Raw genomic sequence first — 27,246 nt, 5'->3', positions numbered from 1 at the left:
TACATAAACATCATTAAGTTTAACAAAATAGACTACTTAATTTTATCTCTATGCTAAACTGTTATTTAATGATTCACAACAGCCTAAGCAAAAGTTTTTTTGTTCCCTCCCTACTCCAACAAAAGCAGGCTGGGGAACTGTGTAAATTTGCATAATATTACTAATTTTCTGTTTATAATACTGTCAAACTGTACTGGGTGTTGCATCTGTTGTAAATGCAATAGAAAAGCAACGTAGTGGCTGTCATCCAACTTGTCAGTATTCCTTTTTAATATGTTTTGTTTTCCCATCAAGCTTATCATACACCTTATAGTACTCTCTGGAAGTTAGCTTTATTTGGTCAGTATCACAGATAACTGTGACGCAGATAGGTGCTGTATTTAAATACCATTGTGAATTTTAAGATGGAACCCGTGAGCAATGAGTTTTTGAAAACCATGCATGTGTTTCCAAAAGCCACTCTCTGTATTACTCAGTATCTATTAACAGACAATAAAGCATTCTTTCTGTTGCACAACTAACCCTAACCACCTAATCCTCCTAAGGCAAAATTCAAAAGTTCTATGACTTGGCTTTAGAGAATAGTCCCTAAAAAGAAAAAAAGGAGTGGACTGCCTCCCCAAAAAAGTCATCATCTAATATTTTGAGACTTAATTTGAGAAATACTGCATTTTCTGACCTATAAGGTTATTTTTCCTCTTTTTTCCTTTTTTAAAAAAGGCACACTGTGGGAGTTGGATGCATTCTTTCTGTCAGTGCGTAGAGACATATGGAGGGGGGTGTCTTTTCTTGTGCCTCTGCCTATATTTGCACCCTCCTGGTCTTGGCATTTTTTCCAATTTAATAGCCATGGAAGCAGCCTTTATATGCTTTTAGATTAGTATGGTTTATGTGATATGTCTGCTTTAATGCATCACAGCTCTGTGTACAAGTTTTATGTGGCACTTATGAAAAACTGACCTAATTTGAAAGATAAAAACTGTTGGAATAGATGCTGTCAGAATTATTTAATTTTATTTTTGTCATAATTTAACGTAGGTTTTTGACATGTTGTCCTTCATAGGGGGAAAGTATAGATCCAGGAGACTGTATTTCCTATCTAATTCTAACCTTTTTTTTTTTTTTTTTTTTTGAGATGGAATTTTGCTCTTGTTGCACAGGCTGGAGTGCAATGGCGCGATCTCGGCTCACCGCAACCTCTGCCTCCTGGGTTCAGGCGATTCTCCTGCCGCAGCCTCCTAAGTAGCTGGGATTACAGGCACGCGCCACCATGCCCAGCTAATTTTTTGTATTTTTAGTGGAGACGGGGTTTCACCGTGTTGACCAGGATGGTCTCGATCTCTTGACCTCGTGATCCACCAACCTCCACCTCCCAAAGTGCTGGGGTTACAGGCTTGAGCCACCATGCCCGGCCTCTAATTCTAATCTTAATGGGGCTTCAGAAGTCACTTCATTTGTGCTTCCTAATTTGTAAAAACAAAGATTGCATTATATATATATCTCTCTCTCTTTGCAGTACTTTGCTGAAGTTGCTAATTGTTAGTACAATGGTCCAGTGAAGAAGGCTGTCATAAGATGGTCTGTGAAAGCTTTTTTTTTTTTTTTTTTTTTTGAGATGGGGTTTTGCTCTTGTCTCTCAGGCTGAAGTACAGTGACACAACCTCTGCCTCCCGAGTTCAGGTGATTCTCCTGCCTTAGCCTCCCGAGTAGCTGGGATTACAAATATGCGCCACCATGCTCTGCTAATTTTGTATTTTTAGTAGAGACAGGATTTCTTCATGTTGGTCAGGCTGATCTCAAACTCCTAACCTCAGGTGATGTGCCCACCTTGGCCTCCCAAAGTGCTGGGATTACAGGTGTGAGCCACCATGCCTGGCCAGTTTTTACAGTTTTTAAGAAACAAATGATGCATTTCCTTACTGTATACTTTTTTCCTCCCTAAAAGTATTATGTAATGAGAAGGGGCCTTTATATACTATTCTATTTTTATTCCTCTGATTTTTTTCTCCCAAGACAGAGTCTTGCTCTGTTACCCAGAGCTGGAGTGCAATGGTGCAATCTGGGCTCACTGTATCCTCAGCCTCCTGAGTAGCTGGGATTATAGACGCGCACCACCACACCCATCTGTTTTTTGTATTTTTAGTAGAGACAGGTTTCACCATATTGAACAGGCTGGTCTGAAACTCCTGACCTCAGGTGATCCGCCCACCTCCACCTCCCAAAGTGTTGGGATTACAGGCGTGAGTCATGTGCCTAGCCATTATTACTCCAATTTTTATAAAGAATGGCTCGTATGCTAATAAACACTCTTTTTTGGAATTGGCGTTCCTTTGCCTTTACAGAAGTAGAAAGAAACATGAACTGCCTTATCTTCTAACTTTTTTTTTTTTTTTTTTTTTTTTGAGATGGAGTTTCGCTCTTGTTACCCAGGCTGGAGTGCAATGGCGCGATCTCGGCTCACTGCAACCTCCGCCTCCTGGGCTCAGGCAATTCTCCTGCCTCAGCCTCCTGAGTAGCTGGGATTACAGGCACGCGCCACCACGCCCAGCTAATTTTTTGTATTTTTAGTAGAGACGAGGGTTTCACTATGTTGACCAGGATGGTCTCGATCTCTCGACCTCGTGATCCACCCGCCTCGGCCTCCCAAAGTGCTGGGATTACAGGCTTGAGCCACCGCGCCTGGCCTTATCTTCTAACTTGATTTGATAGGTAAGGCTGAAGACTAACAAGTTAGAAAACTGGCATCTGCCTTTGATATTACGGCTTCCTATTTAGCACTAAGAGAAATCTCATTCTTTTCCCTATTCCGACCATGTATTGCCATTCAATTCATCTTACTCCTCTGTGGACAAAAGTTAGTGTGACTCTGGAGGCTTTGGGATTTATCCAATTACTTTTTTTTTTTTTTTTTTTTTTTTGAGGTTAAGTTTCGCTCTTATTACCCAGGCTAGAGTGCAACGGCGTGATCTCAGCTCACCGCAACCTCTGCCTCCTGGGTTCAGGCAATTCTCCTGTCTCAGCTTCCTGAGTAGCTGGGACTACAGGTGTGCGCCACCATGCCCAACTAATTTTTTTGAATTTTTAGTAGAGACGGGGTTTCACCTTGTTGACCAGGATGATCTCGATCTCTTGACCTTGTGATCCACCCGCCTTGGCCTCCCAAAGTGCTGGGATTACAAGCGTGAGCCACCGCGCCCGGCCTCCAATTACATTTTTTAAAAAGCAAAGTTTAGTTGTCTGTTATGGCTTCATTTAGGTGAGCGTTTTCTCGGGGTTTTATTGTTTCTTTTTCTTTTTTCTTTCTTTTTTTTAGCTGAACTTAGAGTCTAAAGGGAATACTGGAAATACTGAATGCTGGATTTGGGCCTTTACTGGAATAAAGTTGCTCCAGTTATACCAGGTTCACTGTTAGATCTCACCATATTCCTGCAAAGCATTTAAGGTGACAGGTATGTGGAGACTGTTCTTCATTGCCAAGCTTAGTGAGAGAGTTGCTGTATTTGGTGCTCACTCTTAACCTCCTAGTCACCCCTCCACCATGAACTTTTTTGCCTTCTTGTCCACTGCAGTTCCTCACAGCAGGGTCACCAGGGGTCGTTATTACCAAGTGGGCACAATTTTTATTTGACCTTGCTGCTGACTGTGCCCTCCTTTTATTGACTTTTTTTCTGATTATTAAAGTAATACATGGTCACTGTGAAAAATTTTGGAAAAGGACTTGTTATCTCTATCCAGAAAACTTTCTCCTCATTGTAATGTTTCTGTGACAACTGTCTTCTTCCTTTCCTCCTGTTTCTCTTGACCAGACCTGAATCAGTTCACCTTCTCGATATTATCTCTGTCTTGCAGGCATTCAAACCCAACATTAACTTTTTTTTGTCTGTACCTTTTTTTTTTTTTTTTTTTTTAGTTTAAGTTCTGGGATACATGTGCAGAACATGCAGGTTTGTTACATAGGTATAACATGTGCCATGGTGGTTTGCTGTACCTATCAACCTGTCATCTCGGTTTTAAACCCTGCATGCATTAGGTATTTGTCCTAAGGCTCTCCCTCCCCTTACCCCTAAGCCCCCCAGCAGGCCTCGGTGTGTCATATTCCCCTCCCTGTGTCCATGTGTTCTCATTGGTCAGCTCCCACTTAGAGTGAGAACATGTAGTGTTTGGTTTTCTGTTCCTTTGTTAATTTGCTGGGAATGATAAGGCCAACATTTATTAAAGTGAATTTGCTGCTGCTTTCCCTGCTCGAAGTATGCTCAGCCACCTGTCACCATGTCAATGAAAGGCATCACTTTTCATGCAGTTGCTGAAGACGTAAGATGAGGACACATCCTTGATTCTGCTCCCTCATCCTCCATTTTCAGCCAGCAGTTAGAATCCTGTTTGTTATTCCTTTGAACCCATTTACTTGTCATCTCTCTACTTGTAGCACCTAACTTAAGACTCTAGACTCTTAATACTTAGACTCTCTTTATTTCCCACCTACCTGAATTTCCTGAAAGCATTGTCTGTTTTTGAATGGCTTAGGACTTTGTGTATCTTCCCTCAGGGCTTAGCTTAGAAAATCAGGACTTCTCTGACCTGTTCCTATGCCCTCAGGTGAGTCTGGTGCTGGTGTCCCCCCGCCCCCCCTTTTTTTTTAAATTTACTATTTTAACCATTGTTAAAAAAAAAATTTTTGCCGGGCGCGGTGGCTCAAGCCTGTAATCCCAGCACTTTGGGAGGCCGAGGCGGGCGGATCACGAGGTCGAGAGATCGAGACCAACCTAGTCAACATGGTGAAACCCCGTCTCTACTAAAAATACAAAAAATTAGCTGGGCATGGTGGCGCATGCCTATAATCCCAGCTACTCAGGAGGCTGAGGCAGGAGAATTGCCTGAACCCGGGAGGTGGAGGTTGCGGTGAGCCGAGATCGCGCCATTGCGCTCCAACCTGGGTAACAAGAGCGAAACTCCGTCTCAAAAAAAAAAAAAAAAAAAAAAAAATTTTTTTTGCTTTTTTGAGACGGAGTTTTGCTTTTTATTTATTTATTTTTTTTTGAGACGGAGTTTTTGCTCTTTTTGCCCAGTCTGGAATGCAATATTGTGATCTCGGCTCACTGCAACCTCTGCCTCCCAGGTTCAGGCAATTCTCCTGCCTCAGCCTCCCGAGTGGCTGGGATTACAGGCATGTACCACTATGCCCGGCTAATTTTATATTTTTAGTAGAGACGGGGTTTTTCCATGTTGGTCAGGCTGGTCTCAATCTCCTGACCTCAAATGATCTACCCACCTCGGCCTCCCAAAGTGCTGGGATTACAGGCGTGAGCCGCTGTGCCCGGCTCCTTCTTCATCCATGTCTTCCTCCTTCTCCCTCTCTCCCCATGGGCACTCACAGCACCCTGTGCTATCTCTTTGATAGGTATCACATTTGTTTTAATTGTCTGTTGGCTTTTCTGTCTCAAGGGCAGCAGCTATGTTTTACTCATATTTATACCAGTATCTAGCCCAGAGCTTTAGGACATTTCTGATAGTAAATGGGTAGGGCTGGGCATAGTGGCTTACACCTGTAATCCCAATACTTTGGGAGGCCAAGGTGGGAGGATTGCCTGTGCCGAGGAGTTCAGGACCAGCCTGGGCAACATAGTGAGACCCTGTCTCTACAAATTTTTTTTTAAAAAGATTAGCTAGCCATTGTGGCATGAGCTTGTGGTCACAGCTACTTAGGAAGCTGAGATGAGAGGATCACCTGAGCCTGGGAGGTCGAGGCTGCAATGAGCCGAGATCACACCACTGTAGCCTGGGTGACAGAGGAAGGCCCTGCCTCAGAAAGAATGAAATTAAATAAATAAAAAATGAGTAGAAGGAAATGAATAGGCTGGAGGTTAGTATGAAATGAACAGGTTGGAGGTTAGTATAAAAAAATCTGACTCTGTATGTTTTATGGTCTCCGTCTTGGCTGCCATAAAATTACATCTTAACATGATTGGCCTTCACTACCTAGTCAAGTGGTCATGGTTCTGTGAACAAGCTTTCAAAGTGTGAAGCTGTCAGGTTGGCTGGAATGGGTCTCAGTACTTTGCTTGTATTGATAGAGGTTAGGTTTTCCAATAACTGATGACAGAGTAGCAGAGATGACTAGGGCAGTTGTGCTAGGGATAAAGAGAGCACAGTTAAGCGACTTGGTGATGAGATGTGGAGATCAAAAAGGAGGAGTCTAAGTGACTCAAGCTTCTGGCGTAATAGACTAGATACTGCCAGGTGTGGTGACTCACTCCTGTAATCCAAGCACTTTGGAGGCCAAGGCGGGCGGATCACCTGAGGTCGGTAGTTCAAGACCAGCCTGACCAACATCGTGAAACCCCGTCTTTTTTAAAAAAGAAAGAAAGAAAGAAAATAGACTAGGTACTTGAGGCTGTCATTAACTAGTAGTGTTGATTTTGAGATTCTTTTTGATATCCACATGAGTATGTTTACCAGGCTGTAGGATATGAAGTTTGGGAGAGTATGCCACTGGAAATGTTTGAGTTAAAACTACAAGAGATCACTTACAGCTTAAGAAGACTAGTGGTCTAGAAACAAAGAACTCTGAGTACACTGATGTTTAGGAGCTGGGGAAGAAGAGAGCTGGGAAGGCTGTTGGTGGTTGAAGAGGGAATTTGGCAATAAAATGGCCATTTGACCTTCAGCTCTAGAAGCCAGGTAAAAGAAAAAAGGCCATTGATTTTACTGTGTTTTAAAGAGAAAATATCAAGAACACAGGTCTGTTTTTACCCAGCTCTTAGATGAGATGCTTCAGTATGGATTGTCTGCTTGGCTTTTTGTTGGCCAGTTGTACCCTACCCCTCTCAGTAGGGGGGCACCCCAGTCCAAATCCAGAATCCCACTCTTATATTAGATCTAATGCATGACCTCTAAAGTCCCTTCCAATTTCAATCTAACATTAAAAACAGATTCTGGGCCCAGTCTGAGAAATTGTGATTCAGCCTGCCTAGGGGATCTTAATTTCTTCTAAAGCTCTTTCTGAGAATCTAAGGAACGTTGATGTGTAGGTGCTGTAAACCTGCATTTTATTTTATTGCAGGAGAGTAGGACTTTATTATAGCAAACTTTTAAAATACAACTGTGATGAAGAGGTTGGCAACCATGGAAACCTAGCTGGAGTTTTACCCTACCCATGCTTGTCTTTGTGTGTGGGGGTGACTTGGGGGTGGAAAAGTGCCACCATCTGTTGTAATTTGTTGGAGATTTAAAGTTTTTGCTTTATGGATTTTTGCAGCAGATGCCCTTTGTTCCCTGCATTATATCCTTTCAGACTATCACTGGTTTCAAACAAGACTTAGATTTTTGTAGTTTTTCTGCGGCTTGCCAACACCTTTCTATTTTGTGCCTCAGGGCTCTCAAACCCACCAAATGAAGGGGAAGGGTTAACCTCAGGCAACCTCCAACCAGTGAGCGATTGGAGTGGTGCTTAAATGTCTTGCTTCTTGATTCTTGTCCCACAGAATCACCCCATTTTCCAGCAGTCACCTTGTATGTCCTTATTGGCTATTTTCCTTCTCTCACATCTGTTCCCTGGGATCATCTCCTGTTTTAATCTTGCTAAAATCTTGTACACAAGTAAAGTGTCAGTTGAGCTGACTTTATAGCTCAAATGCAAATAAAAGCTTTTTCTAATTACATTAGTTTCTTTTTAATGTCCCTGTCTATGAATAATAGCACCTAAAATATTATGTGGGGGAGGAAGTCGAAGAGAACATATTGTGCAATGCAAAATGGTGCACATATTGCTAAAGTTTAAATAATTTATTCATAGATACCATGTAATGAGATCATTATGTGAGAATTTTTGGGTTTTTCAGTACTTCCATTTCTTTCTTTTCATTTAGGAATGGGGTTGAATGGATATGAAAACCCAGAAAATAGTTGGCACAGAGAGACAACATTAGTTGTGCCTCTTTTATTCATTTATATGTCACCTGTTCTTGAATTCTGGGTGGCTCTTTTTGTAAGACTATACGGTATAATGACAGAAAGCTATTAAAGATGTTACAGTGCAGAAAGGGGGAAGATCTCTGCAGATGGCTAGGATATAAATTGCCAAAGATCAGAAAGATCCGGATAAGATCTATTACAAAGGTTTTGTTTGGTTGGTTGGTTGGGGTTTTTTTTGTTTGTTTTTTGTTTTTGGAGACAGAGTCTTGCTGTATTGCCCAGGCTAGAGTGTAGTAGCATCATCATAGCTTACTTACTGTAATCTTCAACTTCTTGGGCTTAAGCAATCCTTCTGCCTCAGCCACCCCATTAGCTGAGATTGCAGGTGTATGCCATCATACCTGGCTAATTTTAAAAAAAAAATTTTTTTTTAGAGATGAGGTCTTGCTGTGTTGCCATGTTTTCCTAGTTTAAACATGTGTCTTGGACAGCTCAGTATATTCATCTTCGTTTGCTTTAACATTTGCTGAGTGCCTGCCATATGGCAGCCTCTGTGGTAACTGTTTTCAGATACCAGTTTTAATCACCAGGAATGAACTTGGTCCTAAACTCCTGGCCTCAAGGGGTCCTCCCACCTAGGCCTTTCAAAGCATTGGGAGTATAGGTATGAGCCACCATGCCTGACTCCTACTTCAGGAGTATCTTTAAAAGACACTTTTTATGATTTAAATGCAAGATTCTCTTTATCTGGCTAGAAGATATCCCTATTTATAATTCTTCTTTTATCTGAAACTAGACTGTAGGAATTAAAAGTTGAAGTGAAAAGTAAACTTGTTGTGGATCACAAGGCCAGGAATTTGATACCAGCCTGGCCAACACGGTGAAACCCCGTCTCTACTAAAAATAGAAAAGTTATCCGGCATGGTGGTGCACGCCTGTAATCCCAGCTACTCGGGAGGCTGAGGTAGGTGAATCACTTGAACTCAGGAGGCAGAGGTTGCAGTGAGCCAAGGTTGTGCCACTGCACTCCAGCCTAGGCGACAAGAGTGAAACTCCATTTCAAAACAACAACAACAACAACAGCAACAACAACTTATACCTGAAATCAGTTACCACAGTGGCTGCCATATGGCAGGCACCCAGTAAATGTGGAGCAAAGGAGGATGGATATACTGACCTGTCTGAGATGTATGTGTTCAGTTGCTGTCCCAGTGAGCAATAGTAAGTGAAACTTAATGTGCTTAGATAGGTGCTATTGCCTCACCCCCACCAAGCTGTGACTCCACATCTTTATTTGGGTCTCTAGGTTTTTTGCAGGAAACCAGGCATCTCTAGAAAACACTCTCTCCGCAATTCAGGGTGTTTTGTGCAGCAGTGGGCTAATTTATGTAAATTGTAAATTGACAAGTTCATTAGGTTATCTAGTATATCAGCCCCTCAGTTAACCTTTCAGCTGAGATGGAGAGAGGAAATGACTTGCCCAAGGTAAAATCACCCTTGTCTAGATAATCAGTGATACGGCAGGGACTAGAACACAAGTCTCTGTATGTAATCATCTTTTTGTCTCATTTCTGAAATAGCTCCCATCCCCACCCCTGGTCAAGCTTGGACCAAAACAAGGCACCATCTCTTTGAACTAGTTCAAAATGGTTTTTAGAATTAATAAGGACTATAGGATCTATGTCTGATTTAAGATGGTTGCAGGAAATTCAACAGTTAATTATTTCTACACATAGATGATTAAGAAAATCAAGACTAATAGATGGGCAGAGTACACAAGGAAACAAGTGAAAAATCGTAAACATCTAAGTATTCAATATTCAATGGTATAGGAATCATTTAGGAAGCAATAACTTTTTTTTCTTTTTTTTTTTTTTTTTTGAGACAGAGTCTTGCTCTGTTGCCAAGTTGGAGTGCAGTGGTGCGATCTTGGCTGCAGCCTCTGGCCTCCTGGGTCCAAGCGATTCTCATGCCTCAGCCTCACAAGTAGCTGGGGTTACAGGCATGTGCCACCACGCCTAGCTAATTTTGTATTTTTAGTAGAGATGGGGTTTCATCATGTTGGCCAAGCTGGTCTGGAACTCCTGTGGCCAGGTGATACGCCTGACTCGCCCTCCCAAATTGCTGCGATTACAACAGGCGTGGGCCACTGTGCCCAGCCAGGAAGCAGTAATTTTGATGGACTGTTAGCAACTAGTAAAATGCTGATTGTGATGATCTAGAAAAAAAGAGTGTTTAAAAACCTAATAGGGATCATGGAGGAGTTCTTTTTGTACTTTCTTCTATGTTATGCCTAATACTTAGGTGTTTTCGGGAAGTTCAGGATTTTTTTTAATTTAAAAGGTTAAGTCTACCAAATGTTAACTGATGTCAGTTTCTGAAGTTCCTCAGTCAAAACCAATTTATTTTCTGTAAAAAAAAAAAAAAAAAAAAAAATGTTCTACACACCATAAAAACTGGTTATATTTTGCTTTGTGTTCTTGATATATGCAGTAAAAACTAGCTATCATGAGAGAGTTGGTAAATAGTTAGTGAACTGTTAGAAAATGTTTTTGTTACTTGCTAGAACCATCTGAGCTTAAATTTAAAAACATTTTTTTCTAAAAACAAAATTGGTTTCTAAATCAAATGTGTGTTTCTTTCCTATAGGGCCTTTGTTATGCACCTAAAGCCATATTGGAAGCTCCAGAAGAAAGAGCACCCCCTGGAAGTCAGCAGGGAAACACAGAGAACTCCTATGAACCACCAAAAGGCTGTCAATGATGAAACATGCAAACCTAGCCACATAACACCAAGTGTCTTTCCTTCAGCCCCTCTTGGTAAAACATCATCTCGAAAGCCTTTTGCGATCCTTTCTCCAAATGTTCTGTGCAGTATGAGTGGGAAGAGTCCTGTAGAGAGCAGCTTGAATGTTAAAACCAAAAAGAATGCACCATCTGCAACCATCCACCAGGGTGAAGAAGAAGGACCTCTTGATATCTGGGCTGTTGTGAAACCTGGAAATACAAAGGAAAAAATTGCATTCTTTGCAGCCCACCAGTGTAATAACAGGATAGGATCTATGAAAATAAAAAGTTCCTGGGATATTGATGGGAGAGCTACTAAAAGAAGGAAAAAATCAGGGGAGCTTAAAAAAGCAAAGGTCCAGGTAGAAAGGATGAGGGAAGTTAACAGCAGGTGCTACCAACCTGAGCCTTTTGCATGTGGCATTGAGCACTGTTCTGTGCATTATGTGAGTGACAGTGGTGATGGAGTCTATGCCGGGAGGCCTCTGTCGGTTATACAGATGGTTGCCTTCTTGGAGCAAAGAGCCAGTGCTTTGCTAGCTAGTTGTACAAGAAACTGCACAAACTCACCTGCTATTGTGAGGTTTTCTGGCCAATCCAGAAGTGTGCCCGTAGCCTCCGAGTCCTATTCTGCCCCAGGAGCTTGTGAAGAACCTCCAGAAAGGGGAAATCCTGAGGCTGGTGAACCACAAAGCGAACCAGTCCGTGTCCTTGACATGGTGGCCAAGTTGGAATCTGAGTGCCTGAAGCGGCAGAGCCAGCGTGAGCCTGGGAGCCTCTCAAGGAATAACAGCTTCCGTCGAAATGTGGGCAGAGTATTGCTTGCAAATAGCACTCAGGCTGATGAAAGCAAAAGAAAGAAAGGCACCTTGGAGGAACCCGACACTCAGGTGAATCCCATGGGGTCTGTATCTGTGGATTGTGGCCCCTCAAGAGCTGATCATTATTCTCCTAAAGAGGACCAGGCCTGGGATGGTGCTTCTCAGGACTGCCCCTCATTGCCAGCAGGTGTGAGTTTCCACATAGACAGGGCAGAGTTGGAGCTGGGTTCGCAAACTGCCATGAAAAACAGCAACAGGTATGATGTGGAAATGACAGATGAACTTGTTGGGTTAGCTTTTTCTTCTCATACCTATTCCCAAGCCTCTGAATTGCCCACAGATGCTGTCGATTGTGTGAGCAGAGAGCTTGTGTCACTTACTAGCCAAAATCCTGATCAAAGAAGAAAAGAATCTTTGTGCATTAGTATCACTGTGTCCAAGGTAGAGGAAGACCAGCCTTCCAGTTTAAACTCCTGTGAAGACCCACTTCCAGGGATGTTGTTTTTTTTGCCACCTGGTCAGCACTCATCAGACTGTTCCCAGTTGAATGAAAGCACAAGAAAAGAGGCTTCAGAAGCCAGCCAGCTTGAAGATGCTGCTGAGGGTGACAGTGCATCTGAGGAAAAAAGTGGGTCAGCTGAGCCATTTGTATCACCAGCCTCTTCTGTGGAAAGTACATTACCAGTGCTTGAGGCATCCAGTAAGAAGCAGGTGTCTCATGACTTCCTGGAGACCAGGTTTAAAATCCAGCAGCTTTTGGAGCCTCAGCAGTACATGGCTTTTCTGCCCCACCACATTATGGTAAAAATCTTCAGGTTACTTCCCACCAAGAGTTTAGTGGCCCTTAAATGTACCTGCTGCTATTTCAAGTTTATCATTGAGTACTACAATATCAGGCCAGCAGATTCTCGCTGGGTTCGAGATCCACGCTATAGAGAGGATCCTTGCAAGCAGTGCAAGAAAAAGTATGTGAAAGGGGATGTGTCCCTGTGTCGATGGCACCCCAAGCCCTATTGCCAGGCTTTGCCCTATGGTCCAGGGTATTGGATGTGCTGCCACCGGTCTCAGAAAGGATTCCCCGGCTGTAAGCTGGGGCTTCATGACAATCACTGGGTACCTGCCTGCCACAGCTTTAATCGAGCAATCCATAAGAAAGCAAAAGGGACTGAAGCTGAAGAGGAATACTAAAGTCCATGTGAGAGGCAAGAAAAGGACCGACTTTTAAAACTGCAAAACGCCTGGATAAACCGTTCAAATGAGCGTTGTCCCCAAGTCATCACTCTAGAAGAGTCTGCAGTGCATCAGGACCGCCATTGCTCAGGCATTTTTTAAACTCTAAATTTACGAACCATACAAGAAATTACTGGTCTCGTTGTTCATAGTGGCATCTCACATTTGAACCCGGGTGGTATCCCGCAGTTTGATTCAGTTGGCTGTGAATAACTCTGCCTGTTTTCCTAAATCAAACCCATCCTCAAAGGATGAAGACTTGCCACCATCCAGGACATTGAGAAGAGTTCACTGCAGACGCTGCAGATAGTCCTCAAAAAGGGGTTCCAGAAATGTTTTGAGCACTGGCACCATATTTGAAATAAGTGAATAGTGTCCTATGAAAAGAACAGTAGGACTCTGGGATTAAAAGGATTCTTAAAAAGGAAAAGTCAGGCACCTTACCTTAGACCTTGTATGCTTGATCCTGTGAGACTGATGTTTGTGGCTGCAGATGGATTTCATGCCCTGTGGTGTTTACAGTGTATATAATGGTTGTGTTTTCATAGGGCTATGAAAGTGCACATTAAACCTGAGCGCCTTTACCTTGAGATGAGTGCTTTGGCCCCTCTGTAAATAGCACGATTAAAATCCAGTTGCATATAATGGACAGCTAACTGAACAACATAATCATCACAATGCAGCTAGGATAGTGTTGCGGCTATAATTGTGTGTGTGTTTTTTAATTGTTTAGTCTTAAATTTGTACATCCTGTATAAAATATGAATGTTTCCCAAGTAAACTATGAATGTTTCCTGTATAATATATGAATGTTTCTGAGAAGAAACTCTAAATAGTTAAAAGGCTAACCTGCTCAAAGGATACCAAATAATGGTTTAACTGGACAACCTGAAAATTAGCATAGAAAACAATCCTTTGTTATATTTTAGTGATCCACAAGATTGAGAGAATATTATATAGTTAGATCATAACATTCTTGTCTATCCTTTCTGTCTGGTTACAAATTTTTTTAAAACTTCAATAAAAATATGCATCTTAAATGGGACCCAAGTTTAGCAAAGTTTTTTTTCTATTTTGATATAATATTGAAGGCGGTTCTTGTGAATTGAATTGCAAGAATTTTTTTTAATTGTTGGAGTTAAAGTGTTTTTTTTTCCCCGCCACAGAAGAGGCCATCTTCACTTAACACTGAATGTTTAAATTTTTGCAACCCATCAGCTCTTCTGTTCTCTGTTCACAACCACTGTATTTCCTGTTTGGGTGAGGTATTATCTGGGAGTTTCTTACAGCTTATCTAGATGTAATCAGTTATTTGGGAGTCACTAAGGATCTGCTCAGGCCTGAGCTAGATTGTGCCTGGTGGGGCTGGCAGGTATGGGACCCCAGAAAGCTGCTGTGGGTGGAAGATCTAAAACCTAGGCTGGCTAGAAATTGAGTACCCACCAAAAGGCCTTGCGACCAGTGTCAGCTACAGGCTGTGGAGAAGGATGGTCCATGTTCTAGGGGAGGGGCTGGGCTGAGCTGATGTGCTTGGTGACATGGTAGGCTCCATGTTCTAGGGGAGGGGCTGGGCTGGGCTGATGTGCTTGGTGACATGGTAGGCTGCAGCCTGCAGGCTCATCAGATTTGTCTGTGACCTGGGATCAAGAGGAGCCTGAGAATAGCTTTTCCTTCAAGAATATAAGAGTATTTTTCCTCATGACTTACCCAGTGAGGCATGTTGGAAAATGCTTCTAAATCCTAGTTGTCACCTTGGCTGAGGTTTCCAGTGCTTGTCATATTCCCCTTTGATTTGCTCTAAACTGGCCATCTCAGTAATGCCTTCCTGATTGGTCTATGATTCATAATTTAGGATTAAGGGAGATAAACATGAAGGACCTAGAGTACAGCTTGCCAGTGAATGTCAACTTTGGCTGACATTGGCTATGATTCTACATAGGCCCAGTGTGGACACTGGTTAAACAATTCTCTTGGTTGGTTTTCATGTCAGTCACTCCTGATCTGGTTTTCATGTGGGCCACAAAGCTGTAACTGCATGAGGAGTTTAAGTGACCAAGAGCAGAGGGCACAGTAAGTTTGTCCCAGCCCTACTTAACATGCAGTACTTGTGGCCCTGAGAAACTGCCGAAGATCTGTTGTGAACTATGTGGTGAGACCTGATTCCCAGTGCTGTCTGCATGAAAGGTAGAGGATTAGCAGGTGGCATCGGAGGACCACCCCACTTCCTGGGCTTCATTTCTAGGCAAGTGTAGCTTTCCCTTCAGGTGAAAGACGACGCTGTTCTTCAGAGCCCCCTAGTGCCAAGCTGGTGAAAACAGCCTGCTTTTAAAATAATCTCCAGCAGTGCCGCACCACCTGCTTTCCTGCTTTGCTGTAGGATCACAGAATTCAGGAAAGGAAATGACAGTGTGTCAGTGTGTGCACCAGCATCCTAGCCTCTCCTCACTGTACCCCTGCCCCCACCAAAAAAAAAGGAAAACTTCCCCCTTCAGCTTTTCTTAAGGGGATCAACACACCTGGCTTAGTTTTTTCTCTCCTACCTCTCACTTCAAGCCTTGACTTGATATTTGAAGCAAAAACCTGAACCAAGGAAACTAGAGAAGCTGGAGAGCTGCTCCTCGTGCTTGGAGTGTATGTGCTGGGCGTGCCTCGTTTAAATGCATCTCTACCGTGCGGTGTCTGGCACTTGGGGATTCTGATTGTTTCTTGGGTTTTGTTTGTTTGTTTTTTGTTTTGTCTTGAGACAGGGTCTCTGTTGCTCAGGCTGGAGTGCAGTGGCATGATCTCGACTGACTGTAGTCTCAACCTCTCGGGCTCAAGTGATCTTCCTGCCTCAGTGTTCGGACCCAAAGAAGGAGTGAATTGAAAGCTAAAGAAGGGCTAAGTTAATATTAAAATTTGCTTTGTTAGGCTTACTCAAATGACTCCAGGTTAAAACAGCCATAGAAATGGACTGTTCAAACCCTGTCTAAGTACATTGGTGGCTCTGCATAGGGGAGATCCCTCTTTTGGAATCACAACCCCATGCCCCTACTTCACTGGGTGCCGTTCAGCGCCCTATGCACATGTGCCACCATGTATCCCTCTTGTCTGTTACTGTATCGTTGGCCCTTCCCAGCTGTAGGTTCCTCATTGCTGATTCAACCAGCCTGATTTAAAATACTCAGAAAAAAATATTGTGCCTTTACTTAACATACGTACTTTTTCCCCTGTCATTATTCCCTAAACAATATGAGCATAACAGCCGTTTACATTGCATTAGGTATTATAAGCAATCTAGAGGTGATTTAAAGTAGATGGGAGATTGAGCCATTTTCCATCAGGGACTGGAGCATCTGCAGATACCGAGGGACGACTGAAGCTTGCTCACCCACTGCACTCGACTCAGAGGGCCTCGGCGCAGTGCCTCCCACACTCCGTAAACGTGCCATTCCTCTCGAGTGACCGTCTTAATGTGAAGAGTGCTGGCAGGACCTGACTGCTCTGGGCCATACTGCAGCTTCCCTTTTAGCATGAGAAACCTGACAGGGAGGTAAGGGGGTCTTGGAGGGCCTTGTCCTCTGGCCACAGCTGGTCTCATGGGAACATCCTTGACAGAAACTCCCACTGCAGCTCTGTGGGGTTTGCTGGGTACCTCTCATTGTCTATCTGTTAAAACCTAAGCTCTGTTATCACCAGTAGCTCCCCTAGCAGCAGGCTGTGAGCCGGTGGTTATGACTAGAGGTTCCCTTCCTGGGCTTTGTCCAGTCACCACTTCTGACTTGGGCTTGTCAGTGCCACCCTGCCAACCTTTTTGGACCAGCTTGGGAGACTTTTTATGTGAGTGTTCCCAGGTGTGTTCCATGGCTTCATTCCTTCTTCACTCAGCAGACTGGCTGTTTGTCCTCCTTCACAGCATGATTCAAAAACGAAATTAGCCTGCACTGCGAGCCTTTTTTTTTTTTGGACGGAGTTTCGCTCTTGTTACCCAGGCTGGAGTGCAATGGCACAATCTCGGCTCACCGCAACCTCCGCCTCCTGGGTTCAGGCAATTCTCCTGCCTCAGCCCCCTGAGTAGCTGGGATTACAGGTACGTGCCACCATGCCCAGCTAATTTTTTGTATTTTTTTTTAGTAGAGACGGGGTTTCATCATGTTGACCAGGATGGTCTCGATCTCTTGACCTCGTGATCCACCCGCCTCGGCCTCCCAAAGTGCTGGGATTACAGGCTTGAGCCACCGCGCCCGGCTAGCCCTTTTTTTTTTCTGTACATCACCAACTAAACCAGTGAGAGCTGATGTTACCTAGCTGCGTGTTGGACATGCCTCGTTTAAATGCGTTCTCTACTGTTTGGTGTCTGGCACTTGGGGAATCTGATTGTTTCCAGGTTTTTTTGTTTTGTTTTGAGACAGGGTCTCTGTCGCTCAGACTGGAGTGCAGTGGCATGATCCCGACTCACTGTAGCCTCAACCTCTTGGGCTCAAATGATCCTGCCTCAGTCTTCTGTGTAGCTGCAACTACAGCTTCGTGTCACTATGCCTGGCTAGTATTTTGTATTTTTTTGTAGAGACAAGAGTTTTGCCATGTTGCCCAGGCTGGGAATCTGATTGCTTTTATCCCCATTTTTCCTCTGGGTTCAAATAAGCTAGTGTTGCAGTCTTTGTGAGTTGGTCAAGATACCTGTGTGGGAGATGTGGAATCTCAACTGACACACATGTCATTCCTGCCTGTCATTTGTGGCCGTAGCTGATGTTTGCACAACCTCATGGAAGAGCAGACATCGGTGGTTATAAACCCTTGGGTAACATCCATTGCATTTATAGCAAACTGATTTAAGGAAAACCACAGTAACGTGGCGTCACCATTCTAGGTGGTTGGTTTGACTTTGGTGTTGTTTTAGGGGAGCAGAGCCAGTGTCTGGGAAGAACTGAAATGGAAGCAGAGACTGCAGTCCGTTATGCAGCAGCAGCCCATGTAAGAGGTAATGTTCCTGTGCTTGAAAAGCAGAACAAAACATTTCACGCTTTCCCCCAAAGGCTCCCTCATCCATGCATTCAGTGAGCAGAGAAGAGGCCTCAGAACAAACTGCTTTTGGGATCCCCTCGTTCTTTTTGAATTAAGATGGGCTTTTCCTTTACATTACTGGTTCTGAAGTCTCAGATCTGTTTATTAAAAAGTATGAAGGGCTGGACATGGTAGCTCATGCCCTGTAATCCCAGCACTTTGGGAGGCTGAGGTGGAAAAATTGTTAAGCTGAGGAGTTTGAGATCAGCCTAGGTAGCAAAGTAAGACCCTGTCTTTGTACAAAAAATAGCAGGGCATGGTGGCACACTCCTGTAGTCCCTGTTATTTGGGAGGCTAAGGCAGGAGGACAGCGTGAGTAAAGTTGAGGCTGCAGTGAGCTATGATCACATAACTGCACTGCAGTCTGGGTGACCCTGTCTCAAAAAAATAGGAAGATGTTGATAAAGTTCTTAAAAAACTAAAATCAAAATCAGTTACAAAAGAAACAAAATCAATTAGTTGCCAAACGTAATGAGTAAAATGGAAAGCAAGGTTGTATCTGTTCCCTCTCTGTTGTGACATTGGATAACCTATTTGCATAACTTGAGTGTTTGCAAGCTGGTTCAAGGGTAGGGATGGAGCCAGGCCTGGCCCACGCAGCCTTCCTGATTTTTGGACTGAACTGTTGTCTTTCTCTGCCCTTCCTCTTCAGTCCTCCCCTGTGCAGGCAACCCAGCATGATTCTGCTGCAGGGTGTGTGACATGCCTTAAGCAATTCCCTTTTTTCCTTGGTCCTTTTTTTTTTTTTTTTTTTTTTTTTTTTGCAACGGAGTCTCAATCTGTTGCCCAGACTAGAGTGCAGTGGAGCGATCTTGGCTCACTGCAACCTCTGCCTCCTGGGTTCAAGCAATTCTCCTGCCTCAGCCTCCCAAGTAGCTCAGACTGCAGGCACATGCCACCATACCTGGGTAATTTTCTGTATTTTTAGTAGAGATGGGGTTTCACCATACTAGCCAAGATTATCTCAATCTCCTGACCTTGTGATCCACCTGCCTCGCCCTCCCAAAGTGCTGCAATTACAGGTGTGAGCCACCGCACCCAGGTGAAAGTCCCTGTCTATACCCTTATTTTCTCCCCTAAGCTGCTCCAGTGCCTAAGCTGGGACCTCTCACTTGTCCATGGCCTGTAGTCTTGGGTTTAGGCCCCTCAGATTTCTAAGTCTGTGCTCTGTGCAGGGTTTTGAAACTGCTGCACACTTGAAATGAGTAAATTCAAGGATTTATTATAAAGGTGTAGACATAGGGACAAGCCCTCCTCAGTGCATACCTCGAGCACCCTCTCACCCTCCGCACTGAGGACAAAGCTGGGGAAGGGCTGGAGGTCCTGAGGTTCTGTGAACCTTAAGTAATGGTTTATAAGGGGAACAAAGGTTTTGGGAGAGTGCTTGCCCCCTTGATCCCGCAAACTCCTTGCCCATGGAGAGGGTCAGGGCAGGAAGGTTAAAGGATTGGCCCTACTACTGTAAAGAAGCCGGTGCAGAGGCTCAGCTGCCTGGTTGGGGATGGTATTGGGCAGGGTAGTAGCTGCACGTTAGAATCAATTGTGGGGCTTTTAAAATTCCCAATGCTTAGGGCCCACCCTAGACCTATTAAATCATCCAATAGGGGTGGGAGCTCCCCAGGTGATTTCAGGTGCAGGTGGGGTTAAGAACTACTGACATGAGTAATAGAAGCACAGGGTGAGTGTGTTTGGGATGATGGCTCCCAGGTCTGGTGGAAGGAGGAGGGTAGTTGCTTTGCTAGGATGAGGAGGAGGGAGGAAGGAACACAGACACGGCAGGGAAGCAACCAGGGAATGAACATCTTGGGCCTCAAAAGGCACAGAGCCTGCTGATGCAGCACTCCCAGCACAGTCTCCCCTGGCAGTGAGCAGGATGAAATGGGAGGAGTTGACCCGGAGAGACAAACAACCAGAAACAGCTTTCTGTGGCACATCGAAGCAGGGAGAGAATCACTATTTTATGTCAGAACAAGCCTTCCCCTAGCTCCTCTTCAGCTACCCAAAGGCCAATGCAAAATTTCTTTCCTTTTTCCTACCTGTGGAAGAAGGAAACCTATTTCCTAAAACTCGATGATCTCTAGGAGGCCCTAAATGCACATCTGGGAAGGTGTTCACCAGGCTCTAGATAAAATTTGTTCCCTTCAACATTTCCAGATGACTGCAGCAAAGTGAGTCATTAATTTTTCGGTGCATATACAAGTTATGTTTATGTGATACTGTACTAAGTGTGCAATAGCATGTCTGAAAACCAATGTACATACTTGAAGGAATGCTTTATTGCTTAAAAATGCTAACAATCAGCTGTGAGTCATAATCTTTTGCTGGTGGACAGTTTGCCTCAATATTGATAGCTGCTGACCAATCAGGGTGGTAGCTGCAGAAGGTTGGAGTGGCTATGGCATTTTCTTAAGACGACAGTGAAGTTTGCTGTATCGACTGACTTACTTCCTTGAAAGATTTCTCTGTAGCATGTGATGCTGTTTGATAGCGTTTAACCCCAGGGTCACTTCAAAACCTCAAACCCCTCTGTTGTCATTTCAACAATGTTGGTAGCATCGTCATTTCAACGATGTTGGTAGCATCTTTATCAAGAGAAGATTCCATCTCACTTTCTGCCAATAACCCCAGCACTTTGGGAGGCCAAGCTGTGAGGGATGCTTGAGCCCAGAAGTTCAAGACCAGGCTGGGCAACATAGGGAGACCTTGTCCCTACACACACACACACACACACACACACACACAAATGATGTGGTAGTATATACCTGTAGTCCCACCTTACTTGGGAGGCTGAGGTGAGAGGGTCACCTGGGCCCAGGACATCGAGGCTGTAGTGAGCCGTGATCATACCACTGCGCTCCAGCCTGGATGAGAGTAAGGAAAAAATATTCTTTGAGACAGAGTCTGGCTTTGTTGCCCAGGCTGGAGTGCAGTGGCACGATCTCCACCTACCAGGTTCAAGAGATTCTCCTGCCTCAGCCTCCTGAGTAGCTGAAACTACAGGCCTGTGCCACATTTTTTTTTTTCTTTTTTTTTTTTTTTTTGGAGACGGAGTTTCGCTCTTGTTACCCAGGCTGGAGTGCAATGGCGCGATCTTGGCTCACCGCAACCTCCGCCTCCTCGGTTCAGGCAATTCTCCTGCCTCAGCCTCCTGAGTATCTGGGATTACAGGCACGCACCACCATGCCCAGCTAATTTTTTGTATTTTTAGTAGAGACGGGGTTTCACCATGTTGACCAGGATGGTCTCGATCTCTTGACCTCGGGATCCACCCACCTCGGCCTCCCAAAGTGCTGGGATTACAGGCTTGAGCCACCGCGCCCGGCCCTAATTGTTTTATTTTTAGCAGAGACAGGGTTTGACCATATTGGCCAAGCTGGTCTTGAACTTTTCACCTCAGGTGATCTGCCCACCCAGCCTCCCAAAGTGCTGAGATTACAGGTGTGAGCCACCATGCGTGGCCAAAAGAAACACTTTCTTTTGCTCATCTGTAAGAAGCAACTCCATATCCATTCGAGTTTTATGAAATTGCAGCATTTCAGTCATTTCTTCTGCCTCCACTTCTCTTGCTGTTTTTCATGACATCTGTAGCTACTTCCTTCATGGGTCTTGATCCCCTGAAAGTCATGTATGAGGACTGGAATCAACGTCTTTTAAACCCTGGGGTTTTTTTTGTTGTTGTTGTTTCACTCTAATTTTACCTTTTCTGTTTTACACAAGATGTGTAAACAACCAGAGGCTAGACTTGAAAGTGAAAGTATAGCCGGGCACGGTGGCTCAAGCCTGTAATCCCAGCACTTTGGGAGGCCGAGGCGGGTGGATCACGAGGTCAAGAGATCGAGACCATCCTGGTCAACATGGTGAAACCCCGTCTCTACTAAAAATACAAAAAATTAGTTGGGCATGGTGGTGCGTGCCTATAATCGCAGCTACTCAGGAGGCTGAGGCAGGAGAATTGCCTGAACCCAGGAGGCGGAGGTTGCTGTGAGCCGAGATCGCGCCATTGCACTCCAGCCTGGGTAACAAGAGCGAAACTCCATCTCAAAAAAAAAAAGAAAGTATAAAGGATTATAAACCAAACTCCTGTTAATGTTGATATTTTGGCCAGGAGCGGTGGCTCACACCTGTAATCCCAGCACTTTAGGAGGCCGAGGTAGATCACCTGAGGTCATGAGTTTGAGGCCAGCTTGGCCAACATGATGTCTCTACTAAAAATACAAAACACCCAGGTATGGCAGTGCACGCCTGTAATCCCAGCTACTCAGGAGGCTGAGGCAGGAGAATTGCTTCAACCTGAGGTGGAGGTTGCAGTGAGCTGAGATTGCGCCATTGCACTCCAGCCCAGGCGATAGAGCGAAATCCTGTCTCCAAAATAAAACAGAAACTTGGTATTTTGGCCTCTTTCCATGAATTACAGTTTTTTTAATGGCATTTAGAATGGTGAATCCTTCCCAGTTTTCAGTTGACTTTGCCCAGATCCATCAGAGGAATCAGTATCCATAGCAGCTATAGCCTTACAAAATGTATTTCTTAAATAAGACTTGAAAGTCAAAATTACTCCTTGAGCTATTGGCTGTAGAATGGATGTGTTAACATGCATGAAAACATTAATCTCCTTGTATATCTCCAGTCAGAGCTCTTGGGTGACCAGGTACAATGTCAATTGGCAGTAATACTTTGAAAGAAACCTGTTTTTCTCAGCCGTAGGTCTCAACAGTGGGCTTAAAACAATCTGTATACAGGAAGAGTAGATTTAGCATAATTCTTAAGAGGTCTAGGATTTTTGCAATGATAAATGAACACTGGCTTCAACTTAGATCACCAGCTGCATTAGTCCCTAATGAGTCCGGTCTCCCAAGCTTTGAGGCCAGGCACTGGCTTTCCTCTAGCTGTGAAAATCCCAGATGGCATCTTCTTCCATTAGGATGCTGTTTCATCTCCTTTGGAAATCTGTTGTTTAGTATAACCATCTTCTTCAATTACCTTAGATAGATCTTCTGGATAACTTGCTGCTTCATCTTACACTTTTATGTCACAGAGACAGCTTCTTACACCTCATGAGCCAACTTCTCCTAGCTTTCAACTTTCCTTCTACAGCTTCCTCACTTCTCTCAACCATCAAAGAATAAAAGAGAATGACGGCCTTTTTCTGGATAAGGCTTTGACTTAAGGTAATGTGGCTGGTTTCATCTATCCAGACTACTAAAGCTTTCTCCATATCAGCAATAAGACTGTTTTGCTTTTTAAATCATTTGTGTGTTCACTAGAGTAGAATTTTTAATTTCTTCCAAGAACTTTTCCTTTGCATTCACAGCTTGGGTGTTTGGCACAAGAGACCTAGCTTTGAGCCTGTCTTGGCTTTTGGCATGCCTTTCTTACTAAGCTTAATCATTTCTAGCTTCTGACTTAAAGTGAGAGACATGGGACTCTTTCATTTGAACACTTAGAGGCCTCTGTAGGGCTATCAACTGGTCCAATTTCTTTTTTCTTTTTTGTTTTTTGTTTTGGAGACGGAGTTTTGCTCTTGTTGTCTAGGCTGGCATGCAGTGGCACGATCTCAGCTCACTGCAACCTTCACCTCCTGGGGTCAAGCGATTCTCCTGCCTCAGCCTCCTGAGTAGCTAACATTACAGGCATGCACCACCATGCCTGGCTAATTTTGTATTTTGATTAGAGATGCGGTTCTCAATATTGAATTCCTGACCTCAGGTGATCGTTGGATCATCTCAGTCTCCCAAAATGCTGGGATTACAGGTGTGAGCCACCACCCCTGGCCCCGAATTCTGGTATTGTCGTGTCTCAGGGAATAAGGAGGCCCAAGGAGAGGGAAATTGGGGAACAGGAGGTCAATGAAGCAGCCAGCATACACAGATTTATTAAATTTGCTCTTTTTTTTTTTTTGAGACGGAGTTTCGCTCTTGTTACCCAGGCCGGAGTGCAATGGCGCGATCTCGGCTCACCGCAACCTCCGCCTCCTGGGTTCAAGCAATTCTCCTGCCTCAGCCTCCTGAGTAGCTGGGATTATAGGCACATGCCACCATGCCCAGCTAATTTTTTGTATTTTTAGTAGAGAGGGGGTTTCACTATGTTGGCCAGGATGGTCTCAATCTCTTGACCTCGTGATCCACCCGCCTCGGCCTCCCAAAGTGCTGGGATTACAGGCTTGAGCCACCGCGCCCGACCTAAATTTGCTCTCTCATACTGATACAGTTCTTGGACCTCCAAAACAATTACAATAGTGACATCAAGGCCGGGCGCGGTGGCTCAAGCCTGTAATCCCAGCACTTTGGGAGGCCGAGGCGGGTGGATCACGAGGTAGAAAGATCGAGACCATCCTGGTCAACATGGTGAAACACCGTCTCTACTAAAAATACAAAAAACTAGCTGGGCGTGGTGGTGCATGCCTGTAATCCCAGCTACTTAGGAGGCTGAGGCAGGAGAATTGCCTGAGCCCAGGAGGCGGAGGTTGCGGTGAGCCGAGATCGCGCCATTGCACTCCAGCCTGGGTAACAAGAGCAAAACTCCGTCTCAAAAAAAAAAAAAAAAAAATAGTGACATCAAAGATCACTTATCACCATAACAGATAAAATGAAGAGATTTGAAATATTATTGAGAATTACCAAAATGTCAGACATGATGAAGTAGGCATATGCTTTTGGAAAAATGGCGCTGATGACTTGCTCAGTGCAGGGTTATCACAAACCTTCAATTGGTAAAAAAAAAAAAAAAAAAAAAAAAAAAAAAAAAAAAACGCCGGGTGCGGTGGCTCATGCCTGTAATCCCAGCACTTTGGGAGGCCAAGGCGGGTGGATCACAAGGTCAGGAGTTCAAGACCAGCCTAATCAAAATGTTGAAACCTCGTCTCTACTAAAAATACAAAAATCAGCTGAGCGTGGTGGCACGTGCTACTCAGGAGTCCGAGGCAGGAGAATAGCTTGAACCTGGGAGGTGGAGGTTGCAGTGAGCCGAGATCTTGCCATTGCACTCCAGCCTGGGTGACAGACTGAGACTCTGTCTCAAAACAAAAAACAAAACAACAACAACAACAACAAAAACCCTGTATCTGAGAGGTGCGGCAAAGTGCAATAAAACCAGGTATGCTTGTATTAAAGTAAAAAAAAAATGTAAAATACATTTCAAAGGAGTAGCAGAAATCCCTTAAGCCAGTACCAGTGGCCCCTGAACCAGAAGAGTTACTTCCTCCTGTGGACACTAGACTTAGTCCTCCTTAATTTGAATGCAACTGTGAAAATGCTGATCACAGAAGATTCTCTCTGCTCCTCACATTCTTTCATCAGCTGTGGGTTGGGAGGTGTCTATTCCATCTACCATCAAACCACCTGGCACTTTCATTCTCAAATTGAGAGCAACATACTTACGCTCCAGAAATGTTGTCTTGACAATTTTTCTTTTCTTTTATAATAGCTGCTGGGAAGGGTAGGAATGCTCTTTCCTCAAAATCCAGATGTCTTCTGAAGCCATACAGCAAATGCTAAAATGCCATACCCAAAGGGAGGGCGAGGTCAGGGACAATCTGATATGGTGTCGATGCCACAGGACCCCTTTTTTCAAGATGGAGTTTCGCTCTTGTTGCCCAGGCTGCAGTGCAATGGCATGATCTCAGCTCACTGCAACCTCCGCCTCCTGGTTTCAAGTAATTCTCCTGCTTCAGCCTCCTGAGTAGCTGGGATTACAGGAATGCATCACTGCACCTGGCTCTTTTGTGTGTGTGTGTGTGTGTTTTCAGTAGAGACAGGGTTTCAACATGTCGGCCAGGCTGGTCTCGAACTGACCTCAGATGATCCACCCACCTTGGCCTCACAAACTGCTGGAGTTACAGGCATGAGCCACCACACCTGGCCTTGTCTTTTTGAGACAGAGTCTGCTCTTGTCACCCAGGTTGGAGTGCACTGGCATGATCTCAGCTCACTGGAACCTCAGCCTCCTGAGTTAACATGATCTTCCCACCTAAGCCTCTTGAGTAGCTGGGATTACAGGTGCCTGCCATCATAACTGGCTAATTTTTGTATTTTTAGTAGAGATGGGGTTTCACCATGTTGGTCAGGCTGGTCTCGAACTCTTGACTTCAGGTGATCCGCCCACCTTGGCCTCCCAAAGTGCTGGGATCATAGGTGTGAGCCACCACACCCAGCCCACAAGACCTTTTTATGCAAGCTTGTCTAACTTGCAGCCCAGGGTGGCTTGAATGTGGCTCAAAACAACTTTGTAAACTTTCTTAGATCTTTTTTTTTTTTTTTTTTAAGCTCATCAGCTATCATTAGTGTATTTTGTGTGTGGCCCAAGACAATTCTTAAATTGCGGTCCACAGAAGCCAAGATTGGACACTCCTGCTTAATGCCTCTGAGTTTTTTTCCACTCAACTGGCTCTAGCCCATTTTCAACACTTAAATAGTGTCTATTCTCACTTTGCCAATTTTCTCACCTTGTAAAGGGGAGCATTCATTCAAAGGCTCTTTTAGATCCCTCCCACCACCAGAGTATCTCTTACTCCTCCCTACAAAAGGCATAACAAAAAAGTCATTGATAAAACTCTTGCTAGTTTACTATCCTTTTTCTTGGAGGAAAGATTGTCCCACTGGTGGTTTCTGGTTTTTTGTTTTTGTGAGATAGAGTCTTGTTCTATTGCCCAGGTTGGAGTACAGTGGTACAATCACAGCTCACTGCAGCCTCTACATCCCAGGCTCATGTGATCCTCCAGCTCAAACTCCTGAGTAGCCACAGGTGCACACCACCACACCCGATTGTTAAATTTTTGTAGAGATGGGGTCTGTGTTGTGTATGTTGGCCTTTAACTCCTGAGCTCAACCAATCCGCCTGCCTTTGGCCTCCTAAAGTGCTGGGATTTAAAGGCATGAACCCCACCATGCCTGGCACTAAAAAAATTCACTTCATCTATGTAAGTCTAAGCAGATTGTGGACTCTTTCTAGTGTATTTTCTCACCAGGTTGGCTGGTGGTGGTTTTCCTCATTGAGAGTTTCAAGTTTCCTGGTACATTTTATTGATGCAACTTTTAAATGACCTCCCCAATACTAATGACAAAAGTTACCCCCCTCCTTTTTTTTAGATGGAGTCTCACACTGTTGCCCAGCCTGGAGTGCAGTGGTGCGATCTCGGCTCACTGCAACCATGGTTCACTGCAACCTCCGCCTCCCAGGTTCAAGCGATTCTCCTGCCTCAGCTTCCTGAGTAACTGGGATTACAGGTGCGTGCCACCACACCCAAGTTTTGAATTTTTAGTAAAGACGGTTTCACCATGTTAAGTCAAGCTGGTCTTGAACCCCTGACCTGGTTCTCTGCCCACCTCAGCCTCCCAGAGTGCTGGGATTATAGGTGTGAGCCACTACACCCGGCCTAAAAGTTTTCCGTAATTCCTCCCATCCACTTCAATCTGATTCCTGCATCAACCATGATGTAACTCAGGATGGGGAAATCTCCC

General features: G+C 44.4%; 1 protein-coding gene across 5 annotated transcripts in view; it reads left to right on the top strand.

Moving 5' to 3' along the window:
* FBXO34 (F-box protein 34) overlaps positions 1-23,676 on the top strand; it is a 112,589-nt gene extending 88,913 nt beyond the window's left edge. For 2 of the 5 annotated variants that reach the window (XM_039469114.2, XM_010341069.3), the window contains exon 2: positions 10,561-23,676. In XM_039469114.2, coding sequence (XP_039325048.2) covers positions 10,571-12,706 — 2,136 coding nt within the window. In that variant the 5' untranslated portion in view covers positions 10,561-10,570 and the 3' untranslated portion in view covers positions 12,707-23,676. Of the gene's footprint in view, positions 1-3,313; positions 3,450-10,560 lie in introns of all 5 variants that reach the window. The other 3 variants (XR_012516311.1, XR_012516310.1, XM_074393916.1) reach the window with 3 other exon arrangements.
* The last annotated feature ends 3,570 nt before the right edge of the window (positions 23,677-27,246 follow it).

The sequence above is a fragment of the Saimiri boliviensis genome, chromosome 2, assembly GCF_048565385.1.
Source record: "Saimiri boliviensis isolate mSaiBol1 chromosome 2, mSaiBol1.pri, whole genome shotgun sequence".
NCBI classification, from domain to species: Eukaryota; Metazoa; Chordata; class Mammalia; order Primates; family Cebidae; genus Saimiri; species Saimiri boliviensis.
Note: the sequence above shows the minus strand (reverse complement) of the source record. Positions and strands in the feature narration are given on the sequence as shown.